Source organism: Pipistrellus kuhlii, unplaced genomic scaffold, assembly GCF_014108245.1.
Source record: "Pipistrellus kuhlii isolate mPipKuh1 unplaced genomic scaffold, mPipKuh1.p scaffold_m20_p_13, whole genome shotgun sequence".
NCBI classification, from domain to species: Eukaryota; Metazoa; Chordata; class Mammalia; order Chiroptera; family Vespertilionidae; genus Pipistrellus; species Pipistrellus kuhlii.
The window spans coordinates 14,328,301-14,344,025 of record NW_023425438.1 but is presented as its reverse complement, the minus strand read 5'-3'; the positions used below and the strand labels follow the sequence as shown (position 1 = coordinate 14,344,025).

General features: G+C 53.3%; 1 protein-coding gene across 3 annotated transcripts in view; it reads left to right on the top strand.

Annotated features, from left to right (window-relative positions):
• Positions 1-15,725, top strand: part of EFR3B (EFR3 homolog B) — a 57,802-nt gene that overhangs the window by 15,963 nt on the left and 26,114 nt on the right. For all 3 annotated transcript variants that reach the window (XM_036435038.2, XM_036435037.2, XM_036435036.2), the window contains exons 2-4: positions 9,244-9,320; positions 10,433-10,560; positions 15,548-15,698. In XM_036435038.2, the coding sequence (XP_036290931.1) occupies positions 9,244-9,320; positions 10,433-10,560; positions 15,548-15,698 (356 nt within the window). The remainder of the gene's footprint in view (positions 1-9,243; positions 9,321-10,432; positions 10,561-15,547; positions 15,699-15,725) is intronic.

The window sequence follows — 15,725 nt, the reverse complement described above, 5'->3', positions numbered from 1 at the left end:
AGGGAAAGTGAGAACAGGCCAGGGGAATAGTCTCAGAGGGAACAGACCCTGCTAACCAGGCTTCTGGACAAGTAAAATGGGGGTGGGGGTGGGGGGCATTGGAACTACCTACACCGTGCCCCTGACAGTGAAAGGGGAGAGCTCACTGAGGTGTGGTGCTCCAGTGGGCCACGCTGTTGTCTTTTCCCCACGCCCCCAGCCCTCATTGAATCGTCGTTTCCAGAGTTCGGGGCACACCGCAGATGGAGGTTAGCAGAGACCTTCCTCACGCAACACTCCACCCTAGGAATTTTTTCCATGACGTCACCTGTTCTTCAAGGTTCTGCCAGTGAGGTTTGCCCTTAAATCATGTATTCAGGTACACGTCAGCCAGCTGGCGAGGTTTCCCTCCAAGTCCCTTTGTTTACAAGCGCCTCGGTGAGGGAGAATCTCGGGCTGAGGAGGAGTGGGCATCGGAGAAGCCGCTGAGGCTGGAGGCTCCCCCACTGTCCTCCCTCCAGATGGTGCATCAGCTCTGGCATTGATTGTATCGGGCAGTTTTCAGACTCTGGCCCCCGGCCCCCTCTCCCTCATGGCTGACCTCACGCATCCCTCTGGCGATGTCATGTTATTGATGCTATTATCCCACCGTGGTGGGGGCAGTTTCTATTCCAGTCGCCAGGACACTGACTCAGGAGGTATTATTGGGGGTGGTGGTTGGGCATCTGTTTTTGTCACTGATTCCGAGCTTTGGACTCCGCGCCCCCCTCCTTTCCCCCAATGCTGTCCCAGCTGCAGGTTGTCCTTACTCCCCTGAGCTCATCAGCCCTTCCTTTCTCTTCTCTTTGCCACCGCCCAGCTCTGGCCTTATGTTCCTCTGCCTTGGTTCCGGCTCCGGTCTTAGTGGACCTCCTACTTCTGTTCTCTCTGAACCCAGTTCCACTGGCTGGATTCCTCTCGGCCAGGTCTTCCTCTTCTCATCGTCTCACATCCCCTTTTCAGCAAACCCTCAAGTCACTCCCCTTGGAGCGACCAGCCAGCCCCCTGGGCGGTTGGCTGCCACCGGAGGGAGAAATGAGATCTGACAGCACAAACAGGGTGGGCAGAAGTCGGTTGATCGTTGCTTGCGTTGGTACAACCCACGGCGCTGGTTCAGATTTTATCATCGGTTACATATAACTTTTTAAAAAACGATCCATCTGAGAAAATTGTCCTTTTCTGCCTGAGCGCCTTTTCTCCACGCGCCCCCGCCTCTGTTCTCACGCTCACCGGACCTTTAGACCCGTGGCTCTGAAGCCGGGCCCCTCCTGCTCCCTGTGTGATCTGGGGCCAGTCCCCTGACCTCGCCCACCTTCGGTTTTCTCCTCTGAAAACACTAACCTCCTGGGATTTCCTTTTAAGTGCAAAGTGCTTACGTGCATGATGTCACAGGCGCCGGGAAGGGTCAGCGTTCTCTTCCTACCGCTTTGCTCCACCGAAAGCCCTCTTTTCCTCGCCACTCCACACCGCCCCTCCCTTTTAAGTAACGTCCCACACGCGTCTCCTCGGACACGCGCCCACCCTGTCTCCAGTTCCCCGGGCAGGGCTGCTCTGCGTGTGTGACATTTCAGCAGGATGCTCCCGACCACACGTCCCACATGCCTCTGAACACATCTTCGTTTCTATTTTTACCCGCCAACGACAGGAGGTCTTGGAGGGCCGAGCCTTCGGCACCCTCCTGTTCTCCAAGTCAGCAGCCGGGAGGGAAGCCGGGGTGCGGTGCCATCTGTAAAGCAAGGGTACAGGCACCCGCCTCGGAGACTGTCTCTCTGTGCAGATTAAATGGGCGGGTGCCGGTGACATGCTGAGCCCAGTGCTGGGCGCCAGCTCGCACACGCAGCTGCTGGTGGTTCTGCTGAGAGCTTTGACCTTGGACACCTGCGCGGTGAGGTCTGTCCACCTCTGATTTCCGAATCGCTGTTTGTGCTTCACCCACCAAATGAAAAATAAAACCCAGGGCCACTCTTGCTCCGAAATGCTATTTGGTTCTATCCTGCCTTTTCACAACAATTATCATAATAACACCCATGATGGTAATAGGTAATCATCTTTGAGCGCTTATTATAAGCCGGGAACAGTTCTGAGGACTTTCCTGTATTAACGAATCTCCATCACAGCCCCATGACGTAGGCTCTGCTATTCCCTGTTTATAGAGGAGCAGCCCGAGGCACGGAGACTTGGATACCCGGCCTAAACCTGCACAACTCGTGAGAGCTGGGACTGGGGTGGGAAGCCAGCCTGACTGGCTCCTGAAAAAGAGTTGGGACAGCCCTAACCGGTTTGGCTCAGTGCATAGAGCGCCGGCCTATGGATTCAAGGGTCCCGGGTTCGATTCCGGTCAAGGGCATGTACCTTGGTTGTGGGCACATACCCAGTAGGGAGTGTGCAGGAGGCAGCTGATTGATGTTTCTAACTCTCTATCCCTCTCTGTAAAAAAAACACACACACACACACACAATATAATATATATAGTTTTAAAAAGAATTGGGATCATTTTCGCCCCCCTGCTGCTAGTGGTTCCAAGAGACAAAGGATGGAAACCATTCTGTTTATTTTTAGCTGTGACTCTGGAAGAGTGATCCCAAACCAGGGACGCCTACAGTTAGGGAAGCATTGAAGCCCTGGGATTAAATCTGTTGGACACATTTCTCTCTTTTTAAATCCTCATTCTCAGTTAAGGTGGCAGTCAGATCGGTCAGGGTGGGCTGAGAGCAGTGAGCCTGTTAGGAATGCAGAGAGCTCCGGGCGCCAGGCTCCTGGTTTGTCTGCAGATTCAGACGCGCCCTGGCCTGGCTGTCTTTCCCCCCCACCCCAGGGAGCACTCGGCTGCTGATTAATTCCGCTGGGACTCTGCCTCCTTCCCAGACTCACTTTCCTCTTGGTCTCTCCAACCCCGAATCTTCCCTGACGGGGAGAGACAGGGCCTGGCCCGGCGCCATGTGACTGTTTTATCACCAATAAAACCCAGCCAGGCTCCCCCTGTATGGCCCCAGGCTTTAATTACTGAGGGCGGATTGCCGCATCGTTCCAATAATGAAAAATTGGAAACAGCAGTGGGGAATGATTAAATGAATCAGAGTCTGGTCAAAAGATGGAAGAGTAAGTAGCCATTGACACGAGGCTCTGAAAAATGTTTAGTGAGAAGACAGATTGCTCACAATATAAGAAGAAGATAGGTTTTTATACTATCCTGTATGATCCCAGTTTTATGCATATGTTTAAAAATATGCATAAGTAGAGAAACACAAACTAGAGCACATACACTAAAATTATAATAGTTAATCATGTATACTGTAAGTGATGTGTACGTTCGTTTTTATTTTTTCTTATTTTACAGACTTGTATTCCTTTTAAAAATCAGAAATGAGGAAAAGGGAAAGGGAAACCTTTTTAGCTTTCTTTAAATTTCCCTCATTGAAGGGCTGTTTCATGGATTCATAAATTTTTCCTTTCATGGATTCTCCAGTGCTTACCAGTTCGCTATACCCCCAGAGAGCCAGCTCAGGTCTCGCCTCTTCCAGGGAGCCTTCCTGGATTCGTCGAACTCCCAGAGATTTCTTCAGTTGTATGGACTGCTTAGTTGGACTTCATTGTGACAGATCATCATCTTTAAGTGTGTGTGTGTGTGTGTGTGTGTGGTGTCCTTAGTAGAGTGTTTTGTTTTTATGACAAAACCTATATATTTTTAAATTCCTCCTCTTCCCCATCTTACCCTACCCAGCAAGTACTGTGCAGAATACTAAGGCTCAGTTAACATCAGCTGGACCACGAGACCTGCCCCTTTCTCTCTGAACTTCCTCCAATTCTTTCGAAAGGGTGTCTGTGCCACTGGCCCTGGGTTAAATTTTATTGTAAATTGCTTTAAAAGAATTTAGTTTGCTTTGTTAGGGATGATCAGATCCAGCCCATGCCTTTGCGAGGGAATTGTAATGTTAAAAAATAAATAAATAAATATGAAACATTTTCAGCACAAAGGCATGTTTCTTGGTGAATGGGGATAATGGCATTGATGTTTACGAAGAAGAAACCAAGTGCTAGGAGAGGAGCTGGCTTCCCTGGGTCTCACGCTGATCAAAGACATCCCAGAGTCTGCCCCTTTCCCCAGCGCTGCTGTGCGGAGGTCCAAGGAAAACGAGAGGAGAGGGAAGAATTCACAGTTTATCTGACGGGGAAATATGAGTCACCGAAATAGCCTGAGGGCAGGGGGGGAAGCTTGTGCAGGGTAATAGGTGCGAAGTACCTACAGAGGTCAGTTGGCCGGAATGTGATGCCTGGAGTCCGGGGACTATTAACTGCAGGGCTTCCAAAGACTATCGGCAGGTGCAGGGTTTGAGAGACCCCTCTCATGATGATTGCAAGGCCCCAGCTCATGGCTCTGACTCTCCTGCTCCCTCACCATTTCTAGCTTCTGCCCTGCCCCTGTCACCTGAACACCCTGCATCTGCAGCACCTGGCTCTCAGGGTTGGAAGGCTCCCCCAGTCCGCTGCTCCTCCGCCTCCCAGCCCTCCGCACACCAGGCTTTGATGTGGCCTCCGGCTGCCGGACAAGGGCTGTTCCAAGAGACAGCATGAGCCAGAGGCCCAGCGACAGCACAGGAAGGACACAGCCCCTCCGTCCGGGGCATCCCTGGTTGAATACGGAGTCGAAGGGCTGACATTTAACGTTAATGGCGAGCTGCCTTCACTGCCTGACTGTAAAGCAAAGTGAATCAAGCAAATATTTGCCTTAAAACCACATATACAGCCCTGACCGGTTTGGCTCAGTGGATAGAGTGCCGGCCTACAGACTGAAGGGTCCCAGGTTTGATTCCGGTCAAGGGCATGTACCTTGGTTGAGGGCACATCTCCAGTGGGGGGGGGGGGGGGGTGCAGGAGGCAGGTCATCAATGTTTCTCTCATCGATGTTTCTAACCCTCTATTCCTATCCCTTCCTCTCTGTAAAACTCAATAAAATAAAATTTAAAAAACACCACATATACAAAGAATTGAAGCAAGGCGGAGAATGGCCAGGTGGCGTTTGCAAGGACTGGCTCTCAGGTGTGGAGGAGATGTCCTAGTACCGGGGCTGTAGGGATCCTATGGTTGAGGATATATTTTGGGGAAGATAAAGAGAGAATTAGGGGGGAGAGAATCATGGCAGAGAGGTAGGTGCTGTGTAACCTGGGGAAGGGCACTAGACCTCTCTGATCCTGCTTCTTTATCCGTGAAATGGGAACAAGTGCAATACCTTTGTGGTTCTCATGAGTGTCATCTGAAATATTTGTGAAGTGCTCAGCCTACAGTTTGGCACTAGGATCAGTCGAGATAATAGGATCAAGCAAGCAGAGCCAAAGAGTCGTGGGGCTGCAGTGCCTGAGAGTCCAGATGCTGCTGGCGGCCAGGTGAGAGGTCCGGAGCCCGTGGAGCTGCCGGCCTCTGTGAGATCCGCCGGCACTCGCTGGGCCGGCAGAGCGGGCCGGTGCTTCTCCCCTGGCTGTGCACCAGGATCGCCGTGGAACACCTCTGGCTCCTTCTCAGAGATGCAGGGGGGAGGCTGCTGGTGAGCGGTCAGGGCTGCAACCAGGGGCCGGACCCGGGGCACAGGGGGCAGGGAGCCAGCATGTGGCAGGGGCAGGGGCAGGGGCAGACAGAACCCTGACCCCACGCTGCTCCCCAGCCAGTCCTGGAGAGAGATTGGCCGCTGTGAGCGGAGCCTCTAGAGCCCAAGGTGAGGGTCACCCCAGAAGACAGCCGGGCAGGATTCAGGCCCCGGAGCCAACGGGTCTCCGACAGAAGGGTCTCTGACAGGAGCATTGCCCAAGGTCCTCCCAGGACTGTGGTCGGCAGGCTCTTGGGCCCCTTGCGTGTGGCTCTTCCACAGAATACCACGGCCTGGGCGAGTCTATTTTGAAGAAGTGGCGTTAGAAGTGTAAAAAATGTGGCTCTCCAAAGAAATTTCAGTTCTTGCCCTGCTGATATTTGGCTCTGTTGACTAGCCGACCACTGCCTAGGAGGCCTGCCCCGGAGCACCGGAGGTCTCAGAAACTCCCTGCTGGTGCCGAGACGGAGCTTAGACAGGAAGCGAGGCTGTCCGCGAAAAGCTGTGAAGAGGAACAGGCTAGGGTAGGGGAAGGAGGTCAGGGGAAGTTCTCCACAGGAGGTGACTGACAGCTGGCCGACTCCACAGGGCAATGACTGGGAGCCGGGAGGACGGAGGAAAGAGCATTCCAGATGGGAATAGAGTGCAAGGCCGAGAGCAGGTGCTGGGGCGGGTGAGCCGTAGGGAGATGGCAGGCGGGCAGAGACGTCTAACCACAGTCAGGGTCTAAGGTTGAGGAAGCCGCTGAAATCCGCCACTGGACACCCCGCTAATCCCCGCTGATGTGAATTTTCAGCAACCAGAGCAGCGACATACCAGCCGAGGTGGCCCTATCCCATTTCCCTCTCGAACTTAAAATAGGTATAACCGTTCTGGTGACAGAGAGGGCCCTTAATAAACGGACTACCGGGTCCCCCGTTTGCATCGGCCAGATGTGATCCCCAGAGAGTGAGAGAAGGCAGAGCGCGCCCCCTCAGAGATAAAAGGACTCAGAATGTAGAGGTGTTTGTGGGCACGTGGCTGTGAGTGACAGCTCCACATTCGTCCTCATACTAACGTTGAGAATGGATGCCATCTGCCCTGGCTCCGTTGTTTGGAGCGCCGTCCTGTACCCTATCTCTCTCTAAAAAAACCCAAAAACAATTGTAGCCCTAGCCAGGTTGGCTCTGTTCATAGAGCATTGGCCTGCAGACGGAAGGGTCCCCGGATAAATTCCGGTCAAGTGCCTGGTCCCGGTCAGGGCTGGTGCGCTCTCACATCAATGTTTCTCTCTCTCTGTCTCTCCCCTTCCCTACTACTCTGTCTAAAATTCAATGCAAAGATATTCTCAATGAGGATTAACAAACAGACAAACAAAATCAATTTAAAAAATCCTTGGTGAGGTTTTTAAAACATGTTTTAAAGAGTAAGTACCATCAGAAGCAAGATTAAAGGAATATATCAAATGTCTCCCTTAATATTTGGTAATGAGCTGTGTTCAGTTACTTCTCAATGTCTTCTGTTCTTTGTCCCCCCCATTACTGCCCCCCTCCCGCCCCTGTGGCCTGGCCGTAGCTACTGTGAATTCACCTTCGGGGTGGAAGCTTCTAGGGTGCCTGTGGGTCCCCATCGCCTCCTGAGCTGCGGAGAGCGGCCTTTCTTTATCTGCCGTGTTCGGCTCTGATTAGCACCCGAAGTGTGGGGCGCTGCTGGGGCCTCTCCGCCCTCTGGCTGAGGGCCCCAAATCACTTCCATTCTACGACGGACCCTTTCACAGCCTAGAGCCCCACAGCCCCACAGCCCTGCGGAGGCTTCCGCCTGCTGCCCTCGGCGGCTGTGCTCTGCTCTGGGTTTCCAACCGCCTCTCAGGAGCCCGGCTCCTGGCCTTCAGGAAGGGACTGACAGGAGCATTTTAAGTCCTAACTTCACTTCTCTGCTCACGCCCTAAAAGCGTGGAGGGCACCGTCCCCATCTGAGGGCCGGGGGGGGGGGGGGGGCGTGGGGGTGGGAGTCGGGGGGGAGGGAGGCTGCTGGGACTTCTGGGAAGAAGCATCCTGACAGCAGCGTGGCCAGGCCAGGCAGCCCCCTCGGGAGGAAGGCAGGGGTAACTCTTGCGCTTTGAGGCACAGAAAGGGGAACGTGACCTCAGGGGCTGTCCCATCACCGGAAACACCCCGGTGCCAGCCAGCCCGAGCCCTCACACCTTCTCTGGGCTGGGGAGTGGGGGGCAGGAGATGAGGGGCTGAACACTGAGCTCGGGAGCCTGGGCTTGCCCCCTCCCTATGCCTGGCCCGGGGAGGCCCTGTGGTGGGGAGGGGGGTGCCACAGACCAGCTCTCTGCCCTCCTGCCCTCTGGGGGTGCCCCGAAGCTTCCCCAGGACAGCCTATACGCTCATATCCAACTCTCCCCTAGAGCCCAGACCTCCTCTCCTCCCTCCTCCGGGCACGGCCCGGCCCCAGCCTCCCAATCACAGCCCCGGAGCCCGCGCTCGCCCGCCCGCCGCCCACCCCAGGAAGGCTCCTGGTGCGATTAAAGCAATTCCCACAGAAGCTCTTCATTCTTTTCTAAAAAGCCCTCGGGCCTGACCCTGCCAGGGCACATTTGCATTTCAAGCAGAGAGTTTGTACAAGCAGGATTCAGCGCTAATTGGTGGAAATGGGGGCAATTGTTTGGGGAGGAGACTTTCCCAGGCCCTGCTCTCCTCTTTCCTCCCCCAGCAGGGGGAGGGGTGTGGGAGAGGGGTGCCGGGTGCCCCCCCCACCAGGGCCCTGCTTGGGAGGAGGGTTACAGGTGGTTCCCATAAAGGGTCCCAGAGCACCCTTTATGGCGGGACAAAAATGAAGTCCTTTCTCCAAGGTTCCTGTGATCGCCATGGATTCCCTAACGCCATCACCTCACAGCACCGCAGACAGCCCTCCGTCTCCTGATGGGAGAGATGCAGCTTTCTAAAACCTTGGCCCACAGCGGGCTGGGGGAGGGGGAGGCGGGCATGGAGAACCCCGCACTGGCTGCCCCTGACCCCTCCCCTACGCTCAAGCACCAGCTTTCAAACCCCACGGACACGCTGCCTTAAAGATGCACTTCCAAATCTTAATAATTCATGGCAATGCTCATTTACCAGGGTTTCACACAGCTTTCTGTGTTGGAAATGGCCTCAGGAGAGAGCGTGGTGGAGGAAATTGAGGAGCAGAGGTTGAAAGAAGGGGGCAGCGGAGGAAGAGGGACCCCATCTCCCAGCTGCCCATCTTCCTGGCCCGGGAGAAGATTCCAGAGCTGCAGGAGGCAGTGCGTGTGTGTGTGTGTGTGTGTGTGTGTGTGTGTGTGTGTGTGTACAGAACAGTGCAGTGTGTGGGGGCAGCACCTGACCTATATGTAAGCTCCCATCCCAAATCCTCCCCCCTCAAATGCTCCCCCGTGGCCTGGCCCATGAACAGGCTGCTGCCCTCACCCGCATAGGGCACTGCACCTGACTCCAGGCAACAGGCAGGGAGCGAGAAAGGCAAAAGCAGCGGGAGAGGCTGGCCCGGGAAGGATGAGGCCTGCACTCTCGGGGAGGGCGCTGCTGTTTCCCTCTGGGGTTTGACTCCTTACAGGCCCCCCTGGCCGTGTCCCAGGTCCCCGGGCCTGACCCGGAGGCCGCCCTCACGACCGATTCTCTGCCCCCCAGGTGTGTGCGGCTGCTGCGGCGCCCTGCGCCCCCGGTACAAACGGCTGGTTGACAACATCTTCCCCGAAGATCCCGAGGTGCGTCTCTCCCCGTCAGGGCTGCTGCGGGGGGAGGCAGGCCACCAGGGTCCCTGGCCCCTGTGCCCCCTCGGAGAGGGAGCCACTGTGCAGGGCGGGGAGGGCTGAGGCTGAGGGATGGAGGTCTCGGAGCTCGGGGCTCTGACAGGGCTTGGCCCGCGTTGGGCATTGCTGACCTGAGGCGTCTTTCCCACTCCATCTCTGGGCGCTGGCTCCTGGAGCTGCCGGCTCTGCTGCTCTCCTGCCGGGACTGTTCCCGTGTTCAGTGCGAGTACTTCCCGGCTTGGGTTTCGGCTCAGGAGCCCACATCTTCTCCCGGCGCCCTCTGGGTCTGCCAGGTGTTGGGATGTGCACACGGGGCACCCGGCTTCTCGGCTTCCAGGCCTCCACCCCACCCTCAGGCCGCATCGTGTGCTTTCAGGAACGTCCGCATCGGCTGTACCTGACTTGCTCTCTGGGACTCAATGGCCTCTTCGTGATGGGCAGAGGGGGGGGGGGGGGGGGAGGAGGGAGTCACACTTCTAGAACCCTCTGGAGAATTCCCTATGAGTGACAGAGCTGCCTTCTCCTTCCTGTACATATCTTGGTGCTGGATATCTGACCCGTTTTATTTCTGAGTCACTTTTTTTTTTTAAATCAATCTTTATTGTTCATATTATTACAAAAGTTCCTCATTTCTTCCCCCCTCCTCCAGTTTCCCACCCCACCCTCCGCCCCCTCCCCATCCCTCATTGTCCTCATCCATAGATGCACAGTTTATGTTCAGTCTATTTCTGAGTCACTTTCCATGAAGCCTTCATACACACACACACATGCACATATATGCTTTCTCGTATATACACACACATTTGTGTACACAATATACACTCTCACACACACACATTTATAGCGCTTACTCCCTATAGTTCTAGCCAATGTGCTTCGGCCTAAGTTGTGAGTTCCTGGAGCGCAAGACCTGTATCCTCTCTCTACGTCTAAAACCTGCGCGCTGCCTGCCACATGCTGTGGCACCCTACCTCATGTGGATAAAACGGAGCCAATTTTACCTTGAGACTTGAACCCTGCCAGCCCCGGGAGGGCCACTGACAGCAGGAACGGCCTGTCTTTTCCAGGACGGCCTGGTGAAGACCAACATGGAGAAGCTGACCTTCTACGCCCTCTCGGCTCCAGAAAAGCTGGACCGGATCGGCGCCTACCTCTCGGAGCGGCTCATCAGGGACGTGGGCCGCCATCGATACGGGTGAGCAGAATGGGAAAGGGAGAAGGGTGCTTTCAGAAACGATGCCACGTGTTCAGGGTGAGCCACAGGGTCCCTTTAAGAAATGGATAGTGGCCTGGATGATTGCTCTCCGCCCTCTTCCCTGCAGCCCCCCACAGCTGTGAGTCCGCCTCGCCTTTGACTTTTATATCACCCTACCTCTCTCCTGGTGCAGACGTTTATCTGTCTTAGGCCAGAGTGTGTCAGTAGCCTCGGCAATGTCTCCCTGTCACCCGTCCTTTCTCTTCTGGTTCTTCCGTTAATCCTCCTAGCTGTGATCTTCAAAACACGGATCCGAAGCTACGCTTTCCTAGCCCCTTGAGAATGCAATCCAGCCTCCTCAGTTTGACCTCTAGAGTCTTCCACAACCTGCTCCTGACTCACCATTCCACCCAGCCACGCCCACCACGCTGCCACGCCTGCCATGCCTGCCACGCCTGCTCTCAACCCACTACAGATGGACTGGCTGTCCACCCCCCCCCCCAGCTCTCTGTCCTCCCCTTGACACCTCCATGGCCCCCACCACTGCCCACAGCACCACCTCCCTCCACGGCCCCTTCCTCCTGCTGAGGGAGACGGAGAACCAGAGAGGAAAGGTTGGCATTGCACTGATGGCATGAGAAGGTCCTCACTTCTGAAGGACCCACCAGACAATCTGAGATCAAGCTGTCCCGGTATAAAAGCAAGACCCAAACCTATTTGTTTCTATGGCCATTAAAAAAAATATATATATATATATATATATATATATATATATATATATATATATATATATATATATTATTGGTTTTGTAGGGAGAGGAAGGGAGAGAGATAGAGAATTAGAAACATCGATGAGAGAGAGTCATCGATCAGCTGCCTCTTGCACACCCCCTACTGGGGATATGCCCGCAACCAAGGTACATGCCCTTGACTGGAGTCGAACCCGGGACCCTTCAGTCTCCAAGCCAAACCGGTTTCGGCTCTATGGCCATTTTAGAGAATAAAATTGGGTCACACACTCCAGAAGAAGGGCACGAGCAGAGTGTATTATACATGCTGACTATCTACATCGCCTTGCCATATAGCAAAGCAGGTGCACACAAGCCAAAATGACGCTATCCTGGATTGAACCTGCAGCCAACAGGCAAGCAATAACATTAAACATTAATACAATTTTCGCCTGCCCTCTCTGCAATTCTCTCGGTGAGAATATCCTGTGGTCAGCAGAGCCACTTAGGACTATCCACTGCCCTCCAATCTGCCACTCAAAACCGGCGTCGTCCTGTTAAAAGCAGCCGGTGCAGCATCTAAGTATTTGAAGTCTTGAAAGCCTCCCTAGGGGCTCTAGTCATAACCATTTAGAGAAGAAAAATCTGTTAGAGCTGATCTCTCTCCTCACCCTCCCAGTCTTTCCCTACCCAGTCCTCCCTCAGCATCAGCATCACCTTCCTCGTCACTGATAGTTGGAAGAGCAGAATATTTGCACCCAAAAGGGCTGGGGAGGGAGGGGGTTTCTCTGCCATCGTGCAGGTGTCTGGATTTATGGTTTGACCATCTGGGCATGAACCTTGGATGTTGGACTCAGTAGCAAAACCACCCTCTTCTGCCCCACTGCCTCCCCGCCCAGCCCACCTGCATGTGAACTCGGTGCTCATGTGTGTTTAGCATCAGGGATGATAACCGGATGTGGGCAGGCGGAGCCCTGGAGGATGGAGATGCCCACACCAAAAGGAATGGGCTGCTCCCCCAGGAGCCTGGCCCTCCAGCTGACCCGGCGGGGCCCCTGGGAGACACACGTTCTCCGGAAGGACCCAGAGCCTGGTTGGAGGACGGGGCTGACCCTTCAGATACACCACAGTTTCGTACTAGATGAGGAGGCTCATCCCTCCACTGACAGAGGTCCGCCGAGAAGGTTCTGCCCCGGAATGGAGCTGACCAAACTCATTCCAACGGCCCAGAAGCTCTTTGTCAAGGCCACGGCTCTCTGAGTGATTCTTAGGCAATGACTGGCCTTGCAACAGCTGCCCCCTCTCTCCTGCCTGCTGGACTTCATCTCTGCCCCTGGATTCGTATTTTCTCTCTAAGCCTGGTCTCGGTATTTTGCGTGGCCTGCTTCTCCTCTTCTGGAGGCTCAGTGCCCCCCCGGCTCCTGGAGCCACTCCTGCCGGAGCACAGGGCGTTCAAGCAGAATCAGCTGCCTCTTCTGGAACTCAACACAAGGGGCTTCCTACCCAACTCCTGCGCACCAGAGCCTCTATGTATCTTCCTCAGCTGTTACAACTCATCTTCCGCCCTGACCCTGAGTTCCTGCTGTTGCCAACCTGTGTCCTCTCCAAGACTTGGCTGCTGCCCATGAGTCCCAGTCCGTCCCAGAGTCCTTGGGCCCTGCCCTCCTCACCTGCTGGGAAGCCCAGCTATTGCATCACCTGCTGCTGTGGTCTGTCACCTGTTCTTGCCTTCTCCCCCGGGCCCCTGCAGTGGGCTAGTCCTCACCACCTCCTTCCTGCCCCATTCTGCTCCAAGGACCCAGCCAGGCCAGCTCAGGTTCCCAGGCCAGTTGCCACACTGGACACCTTCCAGGGTACCAAGCCCAGATCAGATCTCTGTCTGACCCTCGTCCTACTGAGCAGGTGCCAGTACACTGTTCCCTCTGAGAGTGCAGGACATACCCTGGTAAGTAATGGTGAGAAAGGACTAAGGCAGCAAGCATTGGACTAGGGAGTATTCCAGGGTTCCATTGACTTCTAATCAAGATTCTTTGAAAAGTTCAAGTTCACAGTCACAATCCTGCCATCCTTACTATTGGGATCAAAGATGGGGAATGAAGAAGAGTGTGTTCACAGATGTAGGCCTTTCAGTTTCACTTCCACCATAATGTTGACTTTCCTTCAGTGTTTCCACTCCTGATCAGTAGCCAATTTTTTTTTTTTTCTTTCTTTCTAGCAAAGGATGTTTTTTTCTTATCAGGGTTTTTCTGGGATTTTTTTTTTTTTTTTTTTTTTTAACAGGAAAAGGAAAAGCAACAATCTAAGCTCCAGGGTTTGCAAGGCCTTCTAGTTTCTTCTCTTGCCAAACCCCACCCCACCCCTTCCTTTCCCCTCATGTAAACTCTATAAAATAATGGCGACACCCGTCATACAGAAGGACGCCGGGTTGATTCATCAGAGCAGAGAATGCCACGCCGCCCGCCCCATTTCCCACCTGCCGCGTTTGGTTAGCATACTGCGTGCAGGTTTGTCTGCAGGGAAAGTCTGTCCCCTTTGGAAGCGCCCCAGCCCTGCAAGACTCAGTCTGCTTCACCGGCCCGCACAGAGGGCCTGGAACATGCTGGGCCCGGGCCTGCCAGGCACAGCTGGTTTCCCGGACTGTGACTGTGATGGCCTCTGAAGGGCAAGGCTGTAAGGACAAGGGCAAGGCCATGGTGAGCCAGGAGTGGCCAGTCCTCGGGGCAGGGAAGAATGGTGACTTTGTGCAGGAAGGAGCTCATACTCAATGCTGCCTCTGTATCTCAAAGACACTCTGAAGATAAGAGCATGACCTGAACAATTTGTGAAGGTGCCCAGAGATAACCTATTTCATAATATTTAAGACTATCTTATTCTAATAATAGTAAATACAATTTAATAGTAGTTGACAGTTTGTATAGATAAAAGAAAAAAAAACATTTTATAAGCGTGGATAGGAAAATTTTAAGAGTAGAGAGGCAGTGCTTCTTATGGTTGCTCAGTGTAAGCGTTAGCTCAAGGGTACCTAAGAAATGGTTTCTAATGTCTAAAACCATAACAACAACAACAACAAAAACAGTTAGAAGATGCCATGACTGCTGTTACTTTATATGCTTGGGTTTGCAAAGCTGACTCCTGTGCAAGACAGTTTTGACGCACGAGAGGTGAAACTAAGTAGCTGCCACAAGAGGTATTATGGAGCTTTGGATTTCGGTCAGTGCATTTCCCATAAAAATGCCAGTGTAATTCTTCTCAGGGCTAGAAATAATCCTAAAATTTATACAGAACCACAGAAGACTCCCAAGGAGCCAAAGCAATCCTGAGAAAGAAGATCACAGTTGGAGGTATCATGCTCCCTGATCTCAAACTATACTCCAAAGCTGTAATAATCAAAACAGTAGGGTACTAGCACAAAAAACAGACACAGATCAATGGACTAGAATAGAGAACTCAGAAATAAACCCCTGCTTATATGGTCAACTAATCTATGACAAAGGAGGTAAAAATATATACTAGAGCAATGACAGTCTCTTCAACAAGTAGCATTGGAAAAATTGGGCAGATACTTGCAGAGAAATGAAACTGGACCACTCTCTCTTATACCACATACAAAAATGAACTCAGAATGGCTTAACTATTTAATTGTAAGCCCTGGGACCATGAAACTCCTAGAAGAAAACATAGGAAGTAAACTTTATCTGACATCAGTCTGAGTGAAATATTTTTGGTAATAATCCCTCAAGCAAGGAAAACAACAGAAAAGATAAACAAATGGGACCACATCAAACTAAAAAACCTTCTGCATAGCAAATGAAACTTTCAACAAAACAAAAAGGCAACCTACTGAATGAGACAGTATATTTGCAAATGTTATATAGGGGTTGATATCCAAAGTATATAAGACTTGAATCACACAATTCTCTGATCTCACTGGATTTGGGTTCAGAATTTGCTCTTCTGGGCACCTGTCCTATGTGCTTGAGCTTACTCATGAAAGGGTCCAGACTTCCTCTGTCCCCGTGTTCTTCAGCCCTAAGATGAGGTGCTGAGGAGTTGGCCTTTAGGCCTCCTTCCAGCTCTGATTCTCAGGCTGGTGCGGGCACTTGATGGGATGGCCTTAGGCGTGGACAACTTGGAGAAGAGCCTCATTACCCGGATGCTGCCCAGGAAGTCGCTGCGCTGCCATCTAGTTTGCCCCCATCATGCATTGCGGGTGGGGATGGGCGTGGGGCGGGGCCATGGCATCAGTGCTGTTTCCCCAGGTACGTGTGCATTGCCATGGAGGCGCTGGACCAGCTGCTCATGGCCTGCCACTGCCAGAGCATCAACCTTTTCGTGGAGAGTTTCCTCAAGATGGTGGCCAAGCTGCTGGAGTCAGAGAAGCCCAACCTGCAGATCCTGGGCACCAACTCGGTAAGGAGCCTCCCCAGGAGCTCTGGA